This window comes from Mytilus galloprovincialis, chromosome 2 (assembly GCF_965363235.1).
Source record: "Mytilus galloprovincialis chromosome 2, xbMytGall1.hap1.1, whole genome shotgun sequence".
Lineage (NCBI taxonomy): Eukaryota > Metazoa > Mollusca > Bivalvia > Mytilida > Mytilidae > Mytilus > Mytilus galloprovincialis.
Window position 1 is genome coordinate 58,402,248 of NC_134839.1, and position 27,005 is coordinate 58,429,252.

The 27,005-nt window shown below is 32.9% G+C and overlaps 1 protein-coding gene across 5 annotated transcripts; it reads left to right on the forward strand.

Moving 5' to 3' along the window:
* Window positions 1-155: 155 nt before the first annotated feature.
* On the forward strand, window positions 156-25,383 carry LOC143063962 (uncharacterized). 5 transcript variants are annotated; one of them, XM_076236428.1, is made up of 9 exons: window positions 156-191; window positions 2,872-2,935; window positions 14,336-14,542; window positions 15,387-15,565; window positions 18,003-18,139; window positions 20,813-20,945; window positions 21,708-21,827; window positions 22,305-22,421; window positions 23,453-25,383. In XM_076236428.1, exons 3-9 carry the CDS (start codon window positions 14,380-14,382, stop codon window positions 25,364-25,366), a joined length of 2,763 nt encoding a protein of 920 aa, XP_076092543.1. In that variant the 5' UTR covers window positions 156-191; window positions 2,872-2,935; window positions 14,336-14,379; the 3' UTR covers window positions 25,367-25,383. The 5 variants fall into 5 exon arrangements, with proteins under 5 accessions (XP_076092543.1, XP_076092546.1, XP_076092547.1 ...); XM_076236431.1 differs by having other exon boundaries at window positions 167-191; window positions 14,362-14,542; XM_076236432.1 differs by lacking the exon at window positions 156-191 and having other exon boundaries at window positions 2,899-2,935; window positions 14,336-14,553.
* The last annotated feature ends 1,622 nt before the right edge of the window (window positions 25,384-27,005 follow it).

A 27,005-nucleotide genomic window follows, 5' to 3' on the forward strand; every position in this document is an offset into this window, starting at 1 on the left:
ATTTATTTTTTTCAGCCTCTAAATTATTTTTCTCTAAACTGAATTTCCAACCCATTACTGCAGTATATTGAGCTCTGTAATCCCCATCATGACTCTCTTGAACGCATTTCCGGATTCTCCGGACTTGAGTTAGTTTTACATTTATTTTTGAATATCCGGTTTGTGGTTTCTCTTTCGATTTAGTTTTTGATATTACTGTAACCGGAGGGGTTTTTACGTTGTGTATTTTCTGTGTCAACTTTAACATATTTTACCCCAGACCGTGTAAAGAGTAGGTATAGGAATCCTGAGTCTCTGATCCTTCATATTTGGCTTTGCAAAACTTAACGCTAGCAAGTTTTCATAGTTTATTAGCAAACTACATAATTCAACAAATATCAACAATTTGTAAAGATAAAAACATGAAACATGAATATAAAAAGCAAGTTAAAATTCACATAAAAGTGACATAGCTTAATCTGTCATTTTAACCTTTGTCTAGATGCATTATAATTCTAGACACAATAGCGACATTGTGTCTAGATGCTGTGAAATGCATTACACCTTTCGTGTAGACAACACCTTTCGTGTACACAGTGAGCAAGGTCTGTGCAAGACCAGTTAGTCAGCAAAGTCTGTGCTAGACCTTACGTGTAGACAGTGACTGAGGTCTGTGCAAGACCAGTTAGGCAGTGAGGTGTGCAACACCAGTAAGCTCTTACTAAAAAGCTAAAATAAGCGGTTGTTTTATCAACCAAATGGCTTATGAAAACAAGCCCAGTACAATTATTTAAATCATCAGTTATTTAACAAATACTATTCAAATATAAACACTCTATAACTAAATTATAAGTTGCAAATTCAACAAAATATGAGAATAAATTCAATGAATTATAGCACCATAATGTAACTAAATATATAAACATGTTAAACAACAATTTTTATCAATAATTCATATTAACAATAGTAATTAAATGTTAATTTTACAACAGTCCATTTTAAAGGGACATAATACTGTTCTAAAACATAGGGTCGCCGTTACATTCCTCCCTCCTTAAAAAAACTGAAGCCATGAAGTTTAAAAACAAGGCTGGTATGAATCTCCATTATATACAAACAGTATATTCATCCATATATATTGCACACGGAACACATTCCAATTCCTTTATCAATTGAACACTAGAAATGCTGGTCATATCATCTCCAATATCAGTTATAACACTCGTATATATTATTTCATATCATCACCATCACTGAAAACAAGTGCTGAAAAATTGAATAACAAAATTAAACAAATAGTTAAACTGAATCGTCACCCAGTAAACTGTTGTGTCAAATGCTATGGAAATAATGTAACTGTCTAAAATGTACTAGATATTCTGTATGTGTTTAAGAGATATTTACTATAGAATAAAACAATCATGCAACAACCAGCACTTTATTATAAAAGGCCAAAAGCGATTACGTGAATCAGAGGCTCATATTAGCGATTAAAACACGTCAATCAGGCAGAAACAATTATGTTGGCATCCAAGCTTATATCCACATAAACATGATAATTTTGAAGCAAGTTAGCATAAAATAAAATGATGTAGGCGACAGCCCTTTTCATGGGTCTAAAGGATACAACAATGAGGTACTTTACAATGCTGTTCCTGTCGATTTATACACATTCATCTTGAGCTATGTGTAATTACTGAATGTGTTAAGTAAGACAAATATGATCAAAATATACCATTCTATCTAAACAATCTAAGTTAAGCTTTCTTTAAACCATTTGAATTTTTTCATCTATGCAATTAATTGCTTATACATTCTATAACTATCAATACATACTTTATCTCTGTGCCAATCTAAAATCAGTCTTTGTAAAGTTAAACTGAAATGATTACTCATCATTATTACATACATATACATGGCAATATCTTTTACAATCAAAATTAACATCAAGCAAGCATAATGACAATTATTTCACAATATTAAAATTTGACAATTTTTCTTAACATATTTAACTGTATCAATAGCATTGCCGCCTAATGAGAAGATCAGATGTTTCACCTCAGGATCCCACCGCTGCCACCAAAATGTAACCGGAGGGGTTTTTACGTTGTGTATTTTCTGTGTCAACTTTAACATATTTTACCCCAGACCGTGTAAAGAGTAGGTATAGGAATCCTGAGTCTCTGATCCTTCATATTTGGCTTTGCAAAACTTAACACTAGCAAGTTTTCATAGTTTATTAGCAAACTACATAATTCAACAAATATCAACAATTTGTAAAGATAAAAACATGAAACACGAATATAAAAAGCAAGTTAAAATTCACATAAAAGTGACATAGCTTAATCTGTCATTTTAACCTTTGTCTAGATGCATTATATTTCTAGACACAATAGCGACATTGTGTCTAGATGCTGTGAAAAGCATTACACCTTTCGTGTATACAGTGAGCAAGGTCTGTGCAAGACCAGTTAGTCAGCAAAGTCTGTGCTAGACCTTACGTGTAGACAGTGACTGAGGTCTGTGCAAGACCAGTTAGGCAGTGAGGTGTGCAACACCAGTAAGCTCTTACTAAAAAGCTAAAATAAGCGGTTGTTTTATCAACCAAATGGCTTATGAAAACAAGCCCAGTACAATTATTTAAATCATCAGTTATTTAACAAATACTATTCAAATATAAACACTCTATAACTAAATTATAAGTTGCAAATTCAACAAAATATGAGAATAAATTCAATGAATTATAGCACCATAATGTAACTAAATATATAAACATGTTAAACAACAATTTTTATCAATAATTCATATTAACAATAGTAATTAAATGTTAATTTTACAACAGTCCATTTTAAAGGGACATAATACTGTTCTAAAACATAGGGTCGCCGTTACATTACGATGACTTCACTTATGACTTAAGAACCCCCTACCCTAGCGTTTGAAATCCACATCAAAGGTATGTATCTCCCTGCATGAGTTTCCATATCGCTCCTCGAATCGAAATAGGAAAATACAGCCACTGTCCATGTCTGTTCCTAATTTAGTATGTTTAGTTTTTAATTTGTTTCCCTAGTATGTGCGAATTCTAGTCAAATCGGCACCTGGTTAAATCGGCACTTGGTCAAATCGGCACCCAGTATAGTCAAATCGGCACCTAGTCAAATTGGCACCTGGTTAAATCGGCACTTGATGTAGTCAATTCGGCACCCATGTTAAATTTGTTTAATATATGATGTGTACAAAATATAACTTTGTACAATTTATAATTTGTACAGGGTTTTTGTACAAGTTATAAGTTTTTTGACACACATTTTCTTACACCAGGTGATACAAGTTTATTTTTAAAAATGTTCTAGTTCAATCTTTAAATTCTAATTTATATACTTTAACCTAACATTTCGTGCTATTATCCTTGTCCTCACAATGGAAATGAGGATACCTGAATAGTTTACATTCGAATTTTAATTTCTCCTGATACCACATATATCCATAAAAAGTCTTTTTGTGGTCTAATCATGTTTGTGTATTAATTCTCGCTATTAGATTATATCATATAGTTGTGAAAATATGACAGAAATATGCGAAACAAAAGCTGGTGTTACATTGTGTTTTCACTATGTACTTGATTAAAGTTATTTATTAATTGAAAAGAAAATTTATCAAAACCATGAAAACATCAGTCACATAATGTTGAGAAAACTTTAAATGATCAACTTTTGTATTTTTACAGCTTGATGCTTTTTAACAAAATAAATCATGATCGAATTTTTACATTTTTAGAAATATCTATATATATTTGGGACTATTATGCTAGTATACTTAAATTACTAACTTAGCATAATAGTCCCAGTCCCATATATTATATCAAATATTAATGGATGCCGAATTGACTTTAAATAGGTGCCGATTTGACTAGATGCCAATTTAACCAGGTGCCGATTTGACTTTTTCTATGGGTGCCGATTTGACCAGGTGCCGATTTGACTTGTACCCGTATGTGCCTTCTTGTAATCTTGAAATTGAGACTATAAATAGAAGTATTTATATGGATAGCCGACCTTCTTGTGCCTGTGCACAACACAGCCAGTCAGTGACCAGGTTAGTTGGTACTGAAAGTATCTGGATACAAACAGTGAAAAACAGGACATTGAAATCTTTTAAAATGACCAACATAAATACATATATCTTAAATTTTTGGAAGTTATTTATCATGATACTTTATTAAAAAGTTCCACTTGCAACCAGAGACATATAAATAGTATACATTTCTCTGTTGCAACAGATACCACAACACCAGCTCCCGAGACAGGTATAGTATTCGACAATCAATTGATTTGACATATTTTATTTTGTAGTATAATTATCTTGTCAACTGTACTCGATCGTATCAGTTTGTCGATTCAATCAATTGTTGTACCAAATTAACATACTTCATTCATTTCAGGATATATCAACTCAGTCAACTGTGCTTTTATTATGATAAATTTTATTCTTTTTCTAACTCTGCACGATCGTATCTATCGTATTCAACCGTTACGATTGTGCCACAGTTGATCAATATAATCAACTAAGTCAACTCTATTCTTTTTCAAACCCTACACGATCGTATTCAATCGTTACGATTGTGCCACAGTTGATCAGTATAATCAACTCAGTCAACTCTATTTTCATATTTTAAACGTTGCACGATCGTATCGATCGTATTCAATCGTTACGATTGTGTCACAGTTGATCAATTGCATCAACTCTGTCAACTCTATTTTTTCACATTTTAAACGTTGCACGATCGTATCGATCGTATTCAATAGTTACGATTGTGCCACAGTTGATCAATATAATCAAGTCAGTCAACTCAATTTTTTTTTACATTTTGAAACCTTGCACGATCATATCGATAGTATTCTATCGTTACGATTGTGCCACAGTTGATCAACATAATGAACTTAGTCAACTCTATTTTTTTTTACATTTTAAATGTTGCACAATCGTATCGAGCGTATTCAATCGTTACGATTGTGCCATAGTCGATCAATTTAATCAACTCTGTCAACTCTATTTTTTGACATTTTAAACGTTGCCCGATCATATCGATCGTATTCAATCGTTACGATTGTGCCACAGCTGATCAATTTATTCAACTCGGTCAACGCTATTTTCACATTTTAAACATTGCACGATCGTATCGATCGTATTCAATCGTTACGATTGTGCCACAGTTGATCAATTTAATCAACTCAGTCAACTCTATTTTTTTATATTTTAAACGTTGCACGATCGTATCGATCGTGTTCAATCGTTACGATTGTGCAACAGTTAATCAATTCAATCAACTCAGTCAACTCTTTTTTCATATTTTAAACATTGCACGATCGTATTCAATCGTTACGATTGTGCCACAGTTGATCAATTTAATCAACTCAGTCAACTCTATTTTTCTTATATTTTAAACGTTGCTCGATCGTATCGATCGTATCCAATCGTTACGATTGTGCCACAGTTGATCAATTTAATCAACTCTATATCTTTTTACATTTTAAACGTTGCACGATCGTATCGATCTTATTCAATCGTTAACATTGCACGATCGTATTCAATCGTTACGATTGTGCCACAGTTGATCAATTTAATCAACTCAGTCAACTCTATTTTTCTTATATTTTAAACGTTGCTCGATCGTATCGATCGTATCCAATCGTCACGATTGTGCCACAGTTGATCAATTTAATCAACTCTATATCTTTTTACATTTTAAACGTTGCACGATCGTATCGATCTTATTCAATCGTTACGATTGTGTCACAGTTGATCAATTGCATCAACTCTGTCAACTCTATTTTTTCACATTTTAAACGTTGCACGATCGTATCGATCGTATTCAATAGTTATGATTGTGCCACAGTTGATCAATATAATCAAGTCAGTCAACTCAATTTTTTTTTACATTTTGAAACCTTGCACGATCGTATCGATAGTATTCTATCGTTACGATTGTGCCACAGTTGATCAACATAATGAACTTAGTCAACTCTATTTTTTTTTACATTTTAAATGTTGCACAATCGTATCGAGCGTATTCAATCGTTACGATTGTGCCATAGTCGATCAATTTAATCAACTCTGTCAACTCTATTTTTTGACATTTTAAACGTTGCCCGATCATATCGATCGTATTCAATCGTTACGATTGTGCCACAGCTGATCAATTTATTCAACTCGGTCAACGCTATTTTCACATTTTAAACATTGCACGATCGTATCGATCGTATTCAATCGTTACGATTGTGCCACAGTTGATCAATTTAATCAACTCAGTCAACTCTATTTTTTTATATTTTAAACGTTGCACGATCGTATCGATCGTGTTCAATCGTTACGATTGTGCAACAGTTAATCAATTCAATCAACTCAGTCAACTCTTTTTTCATATTTTAAACATTGCACGATCGTATTCAATCGTTACGATTGTGCCACAGTTGATCAATTTAATCAACTCAGTCAACTCTATTTTTCTTATATTTTAAACGTTGCTCGATCGTATCGATCGTATCCAATCGTTACGATTGTGCCACAGTTGATCAATTTAATCAACTCTATATCTTTTTACATTTTAAACGTTGCACGATCGTATCGATCTTATTCAATCGTTACGATTGTGCCACAGTTGACCAATTTAATCAACTCAGTCAACTTTATTTTGTTAACGTTTAAAACGTTGCACGATCGTATCGATCGTATTCAATCGTTACGATTGTGCCACAGTTGATCAATATAATCAACTCAGTCAACTCTATTTTCATATTTTAAACATGGCACGATCGTATCTATCGTATTCAATCATTACGATTGTTCCACAGTTGATCAATTTAATCAACTCAGTCATCTCTTTATTATACGACCGCAAAATTTGAAAAATTTTTCGTCGTATATTGCTATCACGTTGGCGTCGGCGTCGTCGTCGTCGTCGTCGTCGTCCGAATACTTTTAGTTTTCGCACTCTAACTTTAGTAAAAGTGAATGGAAATCTATGAAATTTTAACACAAGGTTTATGACCACAAAAGGAAGGTTGGTATTGATTTTGGGAGTTTTGGTCCCAACATTTTAGGAATTAGGGGCCAAAAAGGGCCCAAATAAGCATTTTCTTGGTTTTCGCACTATAACTTTAGTTTAAGTGAATAGAAATCTATGAAATTTTGACACAAGGTTTATGACCACAAAAGGAAGGTTGGGATTGATTTTGGGAGTTTTGGTTCCAACAGTTTAGGAATTAAGGGCCAAAAAAGGGTCCAAATAAGCATAATTCTTGGTTTTCGCACAATAACTTTAGTATAAGTAAATAGAAATCTATGAAATTTTGACACAAGGTTTATGACCACAAAAGGAAGGTTGGGATTGATTTTGGGAGTTTTGGTTCCAACAGTTTAGGAATTAAGGGCCAAAAAAGGGTCCAAATAAGCATAATTCTTGGTTTTCGCACAATAACTTTAGTATAAGTAAATAGAAATCAATGAAATTTTAACACAAGGTTTATGACCACAAAAGGAAGGTTGGGATTGATTTTTGGAGTTGAGGTCACAACAGTTTATGAATTAGGGGCCAAAAAGGGGCCCAAATAAGCATTATTTTTGGTTTTTGCACCATAACTTTAGTATAAGTAAATAGAAATCTATGAAATTTAAACACAAGGTTTATGACCATAAAAGGAAGGTTGGATTTGATTTTGGGAGTTTTGGTCCTAACAGTTTAGGAATAAGGGGCCCAAAGGGTCCAAAATTGAACTTTGTGTGATTTCATCAAAAATTGAATAATTGGGGTTCTTTGATATGCCGAATCTAACTATGTATGTAGATTCTTAATTTTTGGTCCCGTTTTCAAATTGGTCTACATTAAGGTCCAAAGGGTCCAAAATTAAACTTAGTTTGATTTTAACAAAAATTGAATCCTTGGGGTTCTTTGATATGCTGAATTTAAAAATGTACTTAGATTTTTAATTATTGGCCTAGTTTTCAAGTTGGTCCAAATGGGGGTCCAAAATTAAACTTTGTTTGATTTCATCAAAAATTGAATAAATGGGTTCTTTGATATGCCAAATCTAACTGTGTATGTAGATTCTTAACTTTTGGTCCAGTTTTCAAATTGGTCTACATTAAGGTCCAAAGGGTCCAAAATTAAACTAAGTTTGATTTTAACAAAAATTAAATTCTTGGGCTTATTTGATATGCTTTATCTAAATATGTACTTTGATTTTTGATTATGGGCCCAGTTTTCAAGTTGGTCCAAATCAGGATTCCATATCAAGTATTATGCAATAGCAAGAAATTTTCAATTGCACAGTATTGCACAATAGCAAGAAATATCTAATTGCACAATATTGTGCAATAGCAATTAATTTTCAATTGGAGTTATCTTTCTTTGTATAGAATAGTAGTTGATAATATATGTTGGAAATTTGCCAGACATGACTATGATGTCATTTTCTATTTTTATTTGCCAATAACTCTATGTAAATATCTTCATTGGAAATTTGCCAATATAAAATGTTGCCGATGAAGCTTTTTTTCCTTATCTTATCTAAAATGTTTTTAGATAATGTATGTTGGACATTTGTCAGACATGACTATGATGTCATTTTCTATTTTTATTTGCCAATAACTTTATGTAAATAACTTCATTGGAAATTCGCCAATATAAAATGTTGCTGATGAAGTTTTTTTTATTGTTTTATACAATAAACAATGTATATTCACTTTTACTACCAACCAATCTTCACCATTCAGTGATAACAAGCACTTTTTTTTTACATTTTAATATTTTATGATGTATTTAAAAGAGTAGTTATTGTTGCAAACTCCATTAGAAATTTGAATTGATATCAGTTTTGGAAAAAGGGAAACGGGGATGTGAAAAAAAAGGGGGGGGGGGGGGTTTAAATTTTTCTCATTTCAGATTTCATAAATAAAAAGAAAATTTCTTCAAACATTTTTTTGAGAGGATTAATATTCAACAGCATAGTGAATTGCTCAAAGGCAAAAAAAACCTTTTAAGTTCATTAGACCACATTCATTCTGTGTCAAAAACCTATGCTGTGTCAACTATTTAATTTTAGATTTAAAAAGTTTGAAGAAGAAATCTTTAATTGATTTGTAAAATCTTGACATTTGTTTTGTGTAAAAAAAAACCATGTAATGTCAAAAATTTGATCACAATCCAAATTCAGAGCTGTATCACGCTTGAACGTTTTGTCCATACTTGCCCCAACTGTTCAGGGTTCGACCTCTGCGGTCGTATAAAGCTGCGCCCTGCGGAGCACCTGGTTAAAATTATAAACTGATCACGAAAGTATAAATCGTATTCATTCAATACGATTATGCCACAGTTGATAAATATGGTCAACTCAGTCAACTCTGTATTTTAATAGATGTTCTTATAATCTTAGTCTAATACAATAACATACGCATGCGGCGCTAGCTGGCGTATTGACACAGCCTACGGTGATATAAGGCATATTGACACAGCCTACGGCGCAAGAAGGCATATTTAATACAGTGTTACTTTAACTCTAATCTAAACCTTAACCTAAGTCTCATACAATAACATAGCCTACGGTGCCGCTCGGCGACATATATAGCCTACGGCACAAAAAGGCATATAAACCTAACCTAAGTATGACACAATAAAATAGCCTATGGCACTATGTGTTATATTGTGTAATTTTCAATTCTCAGTACATGTGTTTTTCATTTTTGTAATCTCAGTGCGTCTTTAGGAAATCTCAGTGTGTAATTTTTTATTTTCAGTGTGTAATTTTTAATTCTCAGTGTGTAATATTTAATTCTCATTGTGTTTTTTCAAGTTTTTAATCTCAGTGTGCTTTGTTGTAATTCTCAGTATGTGAATTGTTCAAAAATAGTTTAAACATAGTTTTGACGAGAACGGCTTGCCATAAACATAAGCATACGGCGCTGGCGGCGTATTGACACAGCCCTGGCGGCGTATTGACACAGCCCACGGCGTTATCTTCAGCATGCATATTTAAGACAGTCTTACTATTACTCTAACTTTAACCCTAACCTAAGTCTGATACAATAACATAGCATACGGCGCTAGGCGGCATATTGGCACAATCTACGGCTCTAGAAGCCGTATGTATTACAGTTTTACTGTCACCCTTACTCTAACCCTAACTTTATTCTGACACAATAACATAGACTTCGGTGCCGGGCGATTTATTGACATAGCCTACGGTGCTAGAATTAAGGCACATCAACACAGTCTACGACGCTAGATGGTTTATATTTGATACATTCTTACTATAAACCCTAACTCTAACCCCAACCTGAGTATGACACAATAAAATAGTATACGCCCCTAAGTGTCATATTTACACAGCCTACGGTGCTTGAAGGCATATTTATTACAGTCTTACTATAACCCTAAATCTAACCCTAACCTAGGTCTAACACAATAGCATAGCCTACGGTACCGCTCGGTGACATATAAACACAGTCTATGGCGGTAGAAGGCATATTTAATACAGTCTTACTATAATCTTACTTTAACCATAACCTACGTCTGATACAATAACATAGCCTACGGCGCTAGGCGGCATATTGACACAGCCTACGGCGCTAAAAGTCGTATGTATTACAGTCTTACTGTCACCCAAACTCCAACCTGGGAACAGTATACACAGTAATATATATGTTCCTACTCCAACCCTAACCTGAGTCTGACACAACAACATAGACTTCGGTGCTAATCGATAAATTGACACAGCCTACGGCGATAGAAGGCACATAAACAAAGTCTACGACGCTAGATGGCTTATATTTAATACAGCTATAAAAAAATGTATATGCGCAATTAAGCCAGCATATATTTACATACTACAGCACAAGCAGGAACATAGAAGTCTCTTTCCTCTAATAGTCATTTAATAATAATTTAAAAAAAAAATCATGTTTGTTTACTCACTTCAGTTTCTTCATTTTAATGATCTATATTATACTACTGTCATAAACTGGCTACTACAATACACATTTTTGTCACATTCATATTTTTATCTCCTAAAACTGTTGCTATAAAACTTCTTCAAACTTGAATTAATGTTAAAAATGTTTTATCAGTGTTAAAAGTCTTTGAAACAGCAAATTCCTATGCTTCAACTTTTGTATATTTTTCAATTGCGTGTACAATTTATGTTCACTATATTAATATCTCCGTACCCATTCTGACATATATTATTTTCATAGAGTTTATCTCCATCAGTGCTGAAGTGGGAAATACAGTAATACAAATTATTTTGTTAAATCTTTATTAATAAAATTTATTAAGTAGTTACCATTAATAAATTGAGTTAATTGATTCAATATATGGCGTTCAATCGAGTCTTCCGGCATGAAAACACATTGAGTTGATTGATTCGACATTTGATGTTCGATCGTTATCGATCGTATCGATCGCTACGATCGAGTCTTCATCAAAATACATTGAGTTGATTGATTCGACATTTGACGTTCAATCGTTATCGATCGTATCGATCGTTACGATCGAGTCTTCATCAAAACACATTGAGTTGAATGATTCGACATTTGACGTTCAATCGTTATCGATCTTTACGATCGAGTCTTCATCAAAATACATTGTGTTGATTGGTTCGATATATGACGTTCAATCGTTATCGATCGTTATGATCGAGTCTTTGTCATAACACGTATGTATTGATTTAAGTTGATTGAATCGAAAAACAATGTTCAATCGTTATCGATCGTATCAATCGTTACGATCGAGTATCCATCATTAAAAAATTGAGTTGATTGAATCTACAAACAATGTTCAATCGTTATCGATCGTATCTATCATTAAAGATTTGTTGAATAAATCGATCGTTAATGTGTCTATTCAATTCATTCTTTTTAATTGAATTGAACTAAAACCTGAAGGAAAAATCAACTCTTGTCGAATCAATTGATTGTCGAATACTGTACATTAATGCAGCTCCCTCACTGAAATGTTACAAACTCTAAACTGGACAACCCTAGAAAAAAAGATGAATAAGAACACACATCATCTATCTATTATACTAAAATTACGAGGTCCAATTTGTCAGCCGTCATCACGTAAAAATGACGAATCAAAGAATTCAGCTTTATATATAACTAATATAGTACAAAGGTGTTGATTAAAAATTACACCACTCCAGGCCCTTTTGTTTTCCACATAATTAATATTGCCAATAATTAAGAAGTTCCGGGTTGAGTCCGATACCGATACCAATAGTATATTCATCTTTTACCTAATACCTTATCTGTACGTTTCGCATCTAACAGGTGCACCACCAAACGGTGTATTTAGGATTATGCTATATACACGGATCATAATCACAGGGTTGACACTACTAAATATTCAATCATTGTCAAATTGTTACCTATTGTAGTATTTTAATCAGTAAGACTTTCTAATTGATAAGTTCAAACAGAAAGATTTGAAAGCAGAGAAAACTGTGTATCTTATTATCGGCATGACTTTATCAGATAAAAAATAATACTAAAATAAGGCTTGCGCATAGTTATATACTTTAATTCAGTCATGGACCCGCGATATCACGGGTGTGTTCTAGTTTCTATAAAATAATACACCATCTAGTAGCTATTATCCAACAGACTTATTCATCCAATCTGACACAAAAACAAGACAAAATTCACACAATTATTCCTACAGACCAATACAAACATCTAAAGACTCATACAAGTACTCATTTTATCCTACAAGAATATTGCAATGGGACCTTCTGCCTGTTGCTGCAGTAAAATGTATTACACAAGACTGTTTCCGAGAACAGATCACAATATCTGTTCTCAACAACAATCTACACATATAAATTACTAATACAATGTATATAGTTTTAACTAAAATATATAGTACAAAACAGAAGAAAAATAACCTTTTGGACTTTTATTTGTATATATTTAACTGTAAATAAAAATAATATATCCCATGCAAGCGTGCCATAGTGACATCAGTGCCTGGTACATTATCAGCGGTATGTTGATGGAGTGCTGAACTATAAAAATGATAAAGAAGTAAGAAGAAGAAGAATTTGTTTGTATTATACTACACTCAAAGAACCTGTATGGTCCAATCTTGTAGAGAAAAACTATGCCCTGTAGATTTCAGCAAGATTGGACAATACTTTGTTACAAATACAATCATACAATATCAGAACAAGTAAACAAACAGAACAATTTGTTTCCTGATACATATAAAAGCTTAAAATTAATGCGTAAAATAAATTTCTATTCTTAATTTAAATAATTTATTGCATTACATAAAAATAAAAAAATCTTTGAAAAAGGTATCAGTTTGAAACAGAATTAAATTTTGTTGAACTTCATGTATGATTTTGTTAACTCAACCCACTGTCTAATCGCCCCACTTTTCCACCAATTTGCCCCACTTTTTAGCAACTAGCCCCACTTAAAAAGGGGTTGAACGTACCCCTCTTATGAAAACAGGAAAAATCCAGAAGATAATAATCCTGCTAACTCTCTGCACTTAAAGAAAAAGAGTAAAATTCAGTTGAATTAATAATGTCCAATTTAAAAGTTTTCAACTTATCTCTTTTAAAATCTAAGTTTTCTTAAAGAGTAACTGCTTTGTTTTTTAATCAATACCGGTACTTTAAACACTTAAGAGAAAGAAAAAAAATTTCTAGAATATTTTGCTTAATAGTTTTCAAAGTTCACGCTATGCACTCATTATTTCATGTAAAAATAGTTAGTTCATAGATATCAGTTTGCTTAGTCTTTAGTTTTCTATGTTGTGTCTTGTCTACTATTATTTGTCTGTTTGTCTTTTTCTTTGTTAGCCATGGCTTTGACAGTTTATTTTCTATATATGAGTTTGACTGTCCCTCTGGTATCTTTTGTCCCTCTTTTATCTCTCATGGAATCTTATTGACAGCATTTTTTTTATTATACTGTTTATGTTTGTTGTTTGTTTTGTAGAAATAAAGAAAACAATTTTAAAGGGGAAAATGCAAAAACTTTAGACTTGACAATTATATAGCAATCACAAAATGACTACCTTACCTCCATATGACTTCACAACTTGACTGTTTAAAAAATAATTCCATATAAATTTGTTGAGATCAATTCCAACTGCAATTTTGGTAAAACATTTTAATAATTAATATTGTGAAAGGGCAAATTCAGACTTAAATTTCTTGGTGTGTAAACATTTATAGAAATAATTTAAAATCTTTGCTGCTTAACCTTTATGACTTGCGTGTACCTAATGAAGTTTATTCAAGAAATGTATCATCTAGTCATATAAATATATATAATTTACACATTGTAGATAACCAAATTTTATGGTTGCTATAGATTATCTCACATGTTACCATGACAACTTTAAAAGCCTTAATTGCTTACAAGAAATGCCCACCTATTGTGTTGAAGAACAGGATTTCTGATTGGCCATCAAGAAAGTGGACACCAAATTATTTAGCCAGTGAATTGACAAATCAAAGATACAAATGTAAAGTTGCTCCAAAGGATGATAATGGTAATTAAAATGTAACTATCAAAATTTGATTGCAAGTAACAGGCTTAGTTAATTATTCACTTTCAGGAGCATTATAGATATAGGAAGATGTGGTGTGAGTGCCAATGAGACAACTGTCCATCCAAATAACAATTTAAAAAAAAGTAAACCATTATAGGTCAATGTACGGCCTTCAACACGGAGCCTTGGCTCACATCGAACAACAAGGTATAAATGGCCCAAAAATTACTAGTGTACAACCATTCAAAAGGGAAAACCAACGGTCTAATAGACATACAACAAAATGAATTGATTGCTTCACATTATTTCACATTATCAAAACTTGGAAACTATGTGCATCCCAGACTCGTGTGGAATTTGAGTTTAAACTTCATTTCTTATAAATGTTTTATTTGAATTAGAAATCAAGTATTGTATTAAAACACTACTGAAATAAAATTATGCAATACAGCACAATGCAACCAAATAAACATGAATTTCAACTGTTTTCTGTTCATTATATTTGAAAATAAATTCAACTGACCAAAGTTTAAGTTTAGTGAGTAATTTTATACCAGTATATATAAATTACAATATTAAAGTATGATATATTTCAGTGATATATGTAATGAGTTGTTACCTTCTTTTTTTAGTGCAATGAACATGAAGCATAATAGATTTAAATATTCAAATTTTAATAACATGCATTGCTATTGGGACATTCTGATCCAACTTGTCAGTTCGTTGTATTTTAAAATTTATTACGAGTGGCAATTCTTTAATAAACTTGGAAATAGAATACATTTGATTTTGGTGACCATGATATCATGTCTACCAGATTTCTAATTTCTGATATTTTTGGTAGTTTTGTGGGAAACAGAATGTGTCCATGAGGAGATAACTCTACAGCAGTTTGTGGAATGGAATTTGGGAAAGCCAGACGAAAATAACCCATTATTTCCTTACAATAAATCAGATGTTACCTGTTACATAGACTACAAATACATGAAAGATTTGTTTATTGAGAAAACAGATCACATGAAAGTATGTTTGTTAATATCTCATATAATAGTCCTTTAAATAGGTTTTTTTTTGTTAATTATTTTCACTTAAATGTATAATTTTCTTCAAGATTTGTAAAATTAGCACAGTTGTAACAAACATAAAAGAAAAAAAATGGTATATATATGGAAGCTCTGTCTGCACAGTCACAATTTTGATAACAATTTTTTTAGTGCATGAGCAAATTCATATTTATATCAATATTTATAGGTTTCATAAAAAGTGAGAATTGGCGTTTGCTCTCTATCAACTTCACAAATTGCTTGAGGTAATATTTCCTTCTGATGAGACTGTACTTTTTTTTTGCATTATTAAAGGAGAACAAAACTAATCAGAAATTGAAGGAAAATTAATATGTATAATAAAAAACTAGAGGCTCTCAAGAGCCTGTGTCGCTCACCTTGGTTTATGTGCATATTAAACAATGGACACAGATAAATTCATGACATAATTGTGTTTTGGTGATGGTGATGTGTTTGTAGATCTTACTTTACTGAACATTCTTGTTGATACAATTATCTCAATCTATAATGAACTTGGCCCAGTAATTACAGTGGAAAATATTTTCTAAAAATTTACAAAAATTTATGAAAAATGCTAAAAATTAACTATAAAGGGCAATAACTCCTTAAGGGGTCAATTGACTATTTTGGTCATGAAAACTTATTTGTAGATCTTGTTTTGCTGAAAATTATTGCTGTTTACAGTTTATCTCTATCTATATAATAATATTCAAGATAATAACAAAAAACTGCAAAATTTCCTTAAAATTACCAACTCAGGGGCAGCAACCCAACAACGGGTTGTCAGATTCATCTGAAAATTTGACGGCAGAAAGATCTTGACCTGATAAACAATTTAACCCATGTCAGATTTGCTCTAAATGCTTTGGTTTTTGAGTTATAAGCCAAAAACTGCATTTTACCCCTATGTTCTATTTTTAGCCATGGCGGCCATCTTGGTTGGTTGGGCTGGTCACATCACACATTTTTTAAACTAGATACCCCAATGATGATTGTGGCCAAGTTTGGTTTAATTTGGCCCAGTAGTTTCAGAGGAGAAAATTTTTGTAAAAGATTACTAAGATTTACGAAAAAATGGTTAAATTTAACTATAAAGGGCAATAACTCCTAAAGGGGTCAACTGACCATTTCGTTCGTGTTGACATATTTGTAAATCTTACTTTGCTGAACATTATTGCTGTATACAGTTTATCTCTACCTATAATAACATTCAAGATAGTAACCAAAAACAGCAAAATTTCCTTAAAAATACCAATTCAGAGGCAGCAACCCAACAACAGGTTGTCTGATTCATCTGAAAATTTCAGGACAGATAGCTCTTGACCTGATTAACACTTTAAAACCTGTCAGATTTGCTCTAAATGCTTTGGTTTTTGAGTTATAAGCCAAAAACTGCATTTTACCCCTATATTCTATTTTTAGCCATGGCAGCCATCTTGGTTGGTTGGCCGGGTCACGCCACACGTTTTTTTAACTAGATACCCCAAAGATGATTGTGGCCAAGCTTGGATTAATTTGGCCCAGTAGTTTCAGAGGAGAAGATTTTTGTAAAAGATTTCTAAGATTTACGAAAAACAGTTAAAAATTGACTATAAAGGTCAATAACTCCTAAAGGGGTCAACTGACCATTTTGGTCATTTTGACTTATTTGTCAATCTAACTTTGCTGAACATTATTGCTGTTTACAGTTTATCTTTATCTATAATAATATTCAAGATAATAACCAAAAACAGCAAAAAATCCCTAAAATTACCAATTCAGGGGCAGCAACCCAACAACAGGTTGTCCCATTCATCTGAAAATTTGACGGCAGAAAGATCTTGACCTGATAAACAATTTTACCCCATGTCAGATTTGCTCTAAATGCTTTGGTTTTTGAGTTATAAGCCAAAAACTGCATTTTACCCCTATGTTCTATTTTTAGCCATGGCGGCCATCTTGGTTGGTTGGCCGGGTCACGCCACACATTTTTTAAACTAGATACCCCAATGATGATTGTGGCCAAGTTTGGTTTAATTTGGCCCAGTAGTTTCAGAGGAGAAGATTTTTGTAAAAGTTAACGACGACGGACGACGACGACGACGACGGACGACGACGACGACGACGGACGACGACGACGACGACGGACGCCAAGTGATGGGAAAAGCTCACTTGGCCCTTCGGGCCAGGTGAGCTAAAAATGAATTTAATTTCTTTTTAACAAATTTTTCAAATTGCTAATGACATCATGAAATGTTTTCAATACCATGTTCTTCAGCGATGGTAGATATGTAAGCAGTTAGCATAAACAATTTTTGAAACAAATAAAAAAAAAAATCAGATTGAGAGAGACATATTTCAGATTTGAAAAAAAAACCAATTCAAGATAAAAAAAAATAAAACTTTCTCCTATGCAGGCAGTGGATTGGAGTGTTTTTGGGTTAGACAACAGAGATGGAAATGACAGCACTATATGGATTGGAAGTGAAGGCTGTTACACTAATTGCCATTATGATACGTACGGTTTTAATTTGGTAGCCCAGATTTATGGTAGGTAGGTAGAATTCTTGGTATTATTCATTTGAACATATTATTTGGATATAATTAAATTTTGGATGTAACACGTCTTCTGATTGGCTCACGTTGTTTTGTTTATCAGCTCATAGACAAAAGTTTCTCATGTGACGGTGACATCATCAACGTTTTTCCATGGTTTACTCCGGTTTAAAATGGAAGTTAGAATTAAATTATAAGAAATGATTGTAATATTTTTTCTGTCTATTCGAAATGACAAAAAAAATGTGGTGCACTTTAAAATGTAACCTGCTACCATGGCTACGCAGGTTATTCAGTGTGCACCACATTTTTAGCTCACCTGACCTGAAAGGTCAAGTGAGCTTTTCTCATCACTTGGCGTCCGTCGTCCGTCGTCCTGCGTCCGTCGTCCGTCGTCTGTAAACTTTTACAAAAATCTTCTCCTCTGAAACTACTTGGCCAAATTCTACCAAACTTGGCCACAATCATCCTTGGGGTATCTAGTTTAAAAAATGTGTGGCGTGACCCGTCAAACCTACCAAGATGGCCACCATGGCTAAAAATAGAACATAGGGGTAAAATGCAGTTTTTGGCTTATAACTCAAAAACCAAAGCATTTAGAGCAAATCTGACAGGGGTAAAATTGTTGATTAGGTCAAGATCTATCTGCCCTGAAATTTTCAGACGAATCGGACAACCTGTTGTTGGGTTGCTGCCTGTGAAATGGTTATTTTAAGGAAATTTTGCAGTTTTTGGTTATTATCTTGAATACTATTATAGATAGAGATAAACTGTAAACAGCAATAATGTTCAGCAAAGTAAGACCTACAAATAAGTCAACATGACCAAAATGGTCAGTCGACCCCTTAAGGAGTTATTGCCCTTTATAGTAAATTTTTAACAACTTTTCGTCATTTTTTGTTACTTTTCTAAAAATCTTCTTCTCTGAAACTACTTTGCCAAATTTAACCAAACTTGGCCACAATTATCATTGTGGTTTACAGTTTATAAAATGTGTCCGATGACCCAGCCTACCAAACAAAATGGCCGACATAGCTAAAATTAGAACATAGTGGTAAAATGCAGTTTTTGCTTTATATCTTTGAAACTAAGACATTTAGGGCAAATCTTTCAAGATTTTAATGTCCATCAGAATAAGATATATCCCCTCACAAATTTTCAATTGAATTGGACAACCTGTTGTCGGGTTGCTGCCCTAAAATTGGTGATTTTAAGGAAATTTTGCAGTTTTTGGTTATTATCTTGAATACTATTATAGATAGAGATAAACTGTAAACAGCAATAATGTTCAGCAAAGTAAGATCTACAAATAAGTCAGCATGATCAAAATTGTTAGAGGACCCCTTAAGGAGTTATTGCCCTTTATAGTCAATATTGAACAACTTTTCATCATTTTTGTAACTTGTATAAAAATCATTTCTAAAACTACTTGGCCAAATTTAACCAAACTTGGCCACAATCATAATACTAGGGTATCTTTTTTAAAAAAAAGTGTCTAATGACCCCGCCTACCAACGAAGATGGCCAACATCTGTAAACACATTAACAGGTGAGCGACACAGGCTCTTGAGAGCCTCTAGTTGATGTTATATCTTCATAGACAGAAAAAATATTACAGTCATTCTTTAAATAAATTATTTAAGATATTTGAGAAAGCTTTAATCCAACAGCACAAGTTAACTCAAACATTAATACTGTAAATCTTAATTGATTATGCCCCTGTTGTAGCAGAGGGGCATTGAGTTATACCCATTAAGTTAATGAATTTGGCAGTGGGGGGAGATGTCTTGCTTCATTCTTAAGAAGCTCCTGTATGAGCTGTGCCTCATATGGGAAAAGAAAGAGAACAATTTATTTAGTTTTACTTAGGTTTGCCTAAACCAAATGTTAAATATTATATACAATGTGTATCATCACAAAACATGGATCAAGTTTGAATTTTGGTGGCATCATTTTAAATGTCTTAGAGTTATGTTGAATTTCATGTTTCAGTTCTCTAAACTTAATTTTGCCTCAACCAAATGTTATGACACTTATACACAATGCTTATTTTCACAAAATACAGATAAAGTTTGGATTTTGGTGGCGTCACTTTTTATCATTCTAGAGTTATGTTCCTTTACAAATTAAATAAAATGCTGAATATTTGGTTTTTGTTCTTTTGATTAAGTTTGATTCAACCAAATGTTATGAAACTTATATACAATGAATATTACCACAAAAAAACAGATCAAGTTTGAATTATGGTTGCTTCACTTTTACCGTTTTAGAGTAATTCTCCTCTACATTTGGAGTTAAATTAAAAATTGTAATCATTATGAAATTCTTCCTGTACATGGGTGTAGCACACTCCATAAGAGATTTAGGCAATGGGAATTAAGGGACGTGCCCCCAGCGGTATGAAATTCTGTTATACTGAACTGTAAACTTGTTGGGTTTTTTCTTGACAGGTGAATAAACAGAAATTATAATTTTACACAGAGAACGGCAATTTGTGACCAAAATTCATAAAAAGTTAAATGCATGCATATTAATAAAGGAAATGAAATTAATAAAACAAATAATCTTTTTTCTTACATGTACTAGTAGTTATTAATAATAACTGTATGTATAGATATTAGACTTAGTAATTTACTTATGAAAAATATCTACTGAATTTATATAATTGTAGAAAGAGATGGACTTTATTTCCGCCTTCAGATACCAAGTATATGTATCCAACAAGGATCCCTTATGAAGAGTCTAGTGTTTTTAGTCAGGTCAATGTGAAAAAGCCAGAATCCACAACTTTCCATCTTTTCAAGGTAAAATTAATTCTGTTTAAAAACATTGATTATTTTATATAAACAGAAGAAAGTCTCAATTTCACATTTTGTTACTAGTCTTATAGACTTTAGAGAATATTAAGAAATATCTAAGTCATTTGTGACTTTCATACTATAATCATATGAATTTTATGAACCAATATTTGTTCTTTAAAGTAGTGAGTTCAGGTCGTATTACAAGTAATTCACAATAAAATCTTGCTTGAAAATTTGTCAAAAAAAAAAAGTTGAAATTGATAGGATAATACATAACACAGTCAAAGTCTTCTTAAATTCTGAAATCTGTAGATTTGGAGCATACATGTTAAATAAGTTTGGAATATACCATTTGCTTGGGTAACCTGTTATCAAAATTATAACATTTCTATTGTAATACTCCTGATTTAATTAGATGCAGACTTTCTTCAATATATAATAGTTTGATGTGGGTTTTTTATTTGGATTTCATTTTTTTTTTTAAATATAAAAATATATATAAAAAGAAACATAAACAAAGTCTAAGATTCAGTGTTATTCGGTGTGAGCCAAGGCTCCATGTTGAAGGCCGTACATTGACCTATAATGGTTTACTTTTTTTAAATTGTTATTTGGATGGAGAGTTGTCTCATTGGCACTCATACCACATCTTCCTATATCTATTATTTATTTTGATTGAATTTTTTTTTCCTCATCTGATCCATATCATAAAAACAATAGATTACCAGTAGTTATATTTTTAATTGATGTGTTTCTGATTTTCAGAATTCTCATCCCCATGTGGTGATTTTAGAACCAGGAGATGTCTTATATGTACCTAGACATTGGTGGCATTTTGTTGAGAGTTTAGAGACATCTATCAGTATAAATACATGGGTAGAAATGGTATGTTTATATCTTAATTTTGTTAACTGAAGAAATCAATTATTTGGCAGAAAGAATTTCAATGTCCTCTTAACACTCACTGACTTTGATATATGGTCAAACACACTTGTGTAATGAACAAAGGATTCTACCATTATTTTACAACCTCAGTGTTGACAGGCTAGTGGTACAGTAGTTTGATTGGTTAGACAAATGGGCCAATGAGGCCCCTGAATTAATGCAGAAGTGGGATGTACGTCAATGAGACAGCAACTGGCTAAAAACTTATATACAGTATGCTTGTATGTATATAAAACTAAGATCATGTGGTATAATTGTCAATGAAACTAGCAACCATAGAACAAATGATGTAGAAGATAACAACTTTTAGTCACCATACAACCTTCAACTATATCCATAACCATATATATGCCACCCCCCAATATCTTCCCAGTATTTGAAAATGAATATTATTTTGTTTTGTTTGCTATAATTCAGGAAGAAGACAAAGATAGTCATGTGACAGAAGCTATATCACGAGTATTGTTTGGATGTATGATGGATATTAAAATAGGGTCAGTGGGGTCAAATACTGACTGGATTAATCCAGGAGAGGTAATAAAATAGACCACTTTCAAGTTATGTCCTTCACTGGAAAAATTCGTCAATTTTGTAAGCCTTAATGACGTCATTAACCAGATCCAGAGAGATTGCCTGTATCCCTGCATTATTAAGTTCATCAAGCGTCTTTGTGATGGTCATTACCCAGGATAAAATAGAAATAATGTTTATTATGTAGATACTTAATCACAATTCACTAATAACATAAAGTGCTGTCAAGCAATAATAAGAATTTAATTTGTTGAATTATTCATGCAAAATAGCATCATATTTTTTCAATCACTGGCTCAACATTGTTATGGAAGTGACAATACCACTAAATGAACAAACGATTTTCACTAAAACCAAAGTTTTTGACGGAAATGCAATGGACACGAAAGTTATCTATTGCATGAAATGTTCAAATGTATGTTGATGAAGAGAAGTCATAAATGATGTACTGAATATGAATTCAATGTTAAATCTCTCAGCTTCGTATTTAGATATTAAACAACTTAATAAAATTATAAAACTAAATTTAAAACAAGCTAAAGGAAGGAAAACTTTTATATCTGAAAATTTCCTCAGGTTAAAAATAGTGATCTATTTATATATCAATGTATGTATTTTTGTAAAGAAATGATGTCACATTGATGTAGAGAACATTACACCACATGGGATTCCAAGCTGTTGGTTTAATATTTGCATTTGCGAATTTACACACAGTATGAAATATAAATTTGTATCTGCATATAAAATGCTACTTTTCACATTGATTTTGATACACAGTAGGTCCCTTGCAACAGACTGTTTACAATGTATACTAGTGCATTTGATTCTTGAGAATTCACTTATTTTTGTGGGTACATGTACCAATTTTTCGTTGATTATGAAAAACTTACATGTTTGTGGATATTTAATTTTGTGGTTTTGCCGAAGTTTGCATACATTTAATCTCGTGGTTCACCTTTACCCATGAAAATTGGTATCCAATGAATAATAATGAATCCATAGTATGTTAATAATGACTTTTTTCCATTTTACAGGAAGTCCAGGGTCACGATGTTAACTTCAGATATCTTCAGCAGGCTCTTGGTTCATATAAGAAAGCAAAAGATAAAAACAATCGGTCTAGCAATTTAACTAAATTTGCATCTCATATAGGAAAGTATTTTGATTTAAAAATTGAAACCAACAAAGCAGCAACTATTCCTGGCAGAAACCAATTAATATTTCAAGATGATGTTGACCGTAGAAATAATGAAGAAACTGATCAGAGTTTGAAAAGAAAAGTCAGTACCAGTCCTAGAGATGAATATAAAAAACAAAGGATAGATCTGGATACTGAAAATATTAAAAGTTATAGTGAATGCCTTCACCACAGTACCTTATCATTTGATTCTAATTTAAAAGTGCTTGAACCAATGTCATATGATTTGTATGTAAAGGAGGTCATTTGCAGTTATCGTACTGAACAGGAGACAATTCATTATTCAGATATTGATCTACCACAAATAATGAAGAACACATCACAAGAATTATTGAATAGTTGTCAGGAATGTCAATTATCATCTGACAGGACTGAATTAGATACTGCTAAAAAGTGCCAGACATGTAACATAAAAACATCAGATACTTTTGACAGGACCGAATTAGAATCTGCTCAACAGTGTCAGACATGTAACATGAACACATCAGATACTTTTGACAGGACCGAATTAGAATCTGCTCAACAGTGTCAGACATGTAACATGAACACATCAGATACTTTTGACAGGACCGAATTAGAATCTGCTCAACAGTGTCAGACATGTAGCATGAACACATCAGATACTTTTGACAGGACCAAATTAGAATCTGCTCAACAGTGTCAGACATGTAGCATGAACACATCAGATACTTTTGACAGGACCGAATTAGAATCTGCTCAACAGTGTCAGACATGTAGCATGAACAAATCAGATACTTTTGACAGGACCAAATTAGAATCTGCTCAACAGTGTCAGACATGTAGCATGAACACATCAGATACTTTTGACAGGACCGAATTAGAATCTGCTCAACAGTGTCAGACATGTAGCATGAACACATCAGATACTTTTGACAGGACCGAATTAGAATCTGCTCAACAGTGTCAGACATGTAGCATGAACACATCAGATACTTTTGACAGGACTGAATTAGATACTGCTAAAAAGTGCCAGACATGTAACATAAAAACATCAGATACTTTTGACAGGACCGAATTAGAATCTGCTCAACAGTGTCAGACATGTAGCATAAAAACATCAGATACTTTTGACAGGACCGAATTAGAATCTGCTCAACAGTGTCAGACATGTAGCATGAACACATCAGATACTTTTGACAGGACCGAATTAGAATCTGCTCAACAGTGTCAGACATGTAGCATAAAAACATCAGATACTTTTGACAGGACCGAATTAGAATCTGCTCAACAGTGTCAGACATGTAACATGAACACATCAGATACTTTTGACAGGACCGAATTAGAATCTGCTCAACAGTGTCAGACATGTAGCATGAACACATCAGATACTTTTGACAGGACCGAATTAGAATCTGCTCAACAGTGTCAGACATGTAACATGAACACATCAGATACTTTTGACAGGACCAAATTAGAATCTGCTCAACAGTGTCAGACATGTAACATGAACACATCAGATACTTTTGACAGGACCAAATTAGAATCTGCTCAACAGTGTCAGACATGTAACATGAACACATCAGATACTTTTGACAGGACCAAATTAGAATCTGCTCAACAGTGTCAGACATGTAGCATGAACAAATCAGCTTCAATCCAATTTTCACAACAGAAAATTGGCTGTGATGACAATTTAACAGTTGAACATTTTGCTAAAATTTTATTGCATCCTGATGTTATTAAGAAAGTTAAAGAGTTAATAACAGAACCCTTTGATATGCTAAGATAATAAACATGTTTAAATACTTTCTTGTTTTCGATTCAATTCCTTATAAAAGACATTCTGCTTATGTATAGGAATCATTGGCCTTTATTATTGTTAAACACTCAATATATTCTATGCCTATGGCCAAACACTCAATATATTCTATGCCTATGGCCAAATACTCAATATATTCTATGCCTATGGCCAAACACTCAATATATTCTATGCCTATGGCCAAACACTCAATACATTTTATGCCTATGGCCAAACACTCAATATATTCTATGCCTATGGCCAAACACCCAATATATTCTATGGTCAAACACTTAATATATTCTATGGCCAAACACTCAATATATTCTATGCCTATGGCCAAACACCCAATATATTCTATGGTCAAACACTTAATATATTCTATGGCCAAACACTCAATATATTCTATGCCTATGACCAAACACTCAATATATTCTATGGTCAATATATTATCAGATGAGATGAATACTATAAACACTTACATATGCCTTTATATTCAACTACCAGTAGTTTATGTTCTAGACAGGTATATGTGAAAAATTCAAAGATTCATTTGTGTCTGTCCTCAGCAAAGTAAAATAGGCAAGACTAAGGCATGCTGTTTAGGTCAGTGGCCTCAACAATGAATTAGTTTTAATTAAATAAGTTTAGGGGAACCGTTAGTGACAGGTTAATGATATTTGGTTTATTAGCATTGCCACATCTCATTTGCATTTAGATTATTTGGTCAGCTCCGTCAGTATGGTCTATTAACTTTGAAAACAATGCAAAATTTATATGATAACAAGAATGTGTCCCCAGTACACAGATGCCCATCCCCACTATCATTTTCTATGTTCAGTGGACTGTGAAAATGGGGGAAAATCTCTAATTTGGCATTAAAATTAGCAATATCATATCATAGGGAACATGTGTACTAAGTTTCAAGTTGATTGGACTTCAACTTTATCAAAAACTACCTCGACCAAAAACTTTAACCAAAACCTTAACCTGAAGCGGGGCTTACAGATGGACAGAGGAACGAACAGATGGACGGATGCACAAACCAGAAAACATAATGCCCATAAATGGGGCATAAAAATTGTGTTGAGGTCAGTTTAAGGGGAACCACAATTGGGTAATCAATGATAAATTGGCGTGCAGTTGAATTAGCATATCTACATTTCATATTCATTGAGATTACATGTTATTATACCCCACGCAACGGGTTGCGGAGGGTATAATGTTTTTGACCCGTCCGTCCGTCCGTCAGTCCGTCCGTCCGTCAGTCCGTCCTTCCGTCAGTCCTGTTTCTTGTCATCGCAACTCCTCTCAAACCACACAATAGAATTTCACGAAACCTTTTCAGATAATAAGGACATACTATGTAGTTGTGCATATCGACGGGAAATTGCGATTCAATTTTTTTTCTAGGAGTTACGCCCCTTTGAACTTATTTACTTTAATGTACTACTGTAACAGTTTGTCATCGCAACTCCTCTCAAACCACACAACAGAATTTCACGAAACCTTTTCAGATAATAAGGACATACTATGTAGTTGTGCATATCGACGGGAAATTGCGATTCAATTTTTTTTCTAGGAGTTACGCCCCTTTGAACTTATTTACTTTAATGTACTACTGCAACAG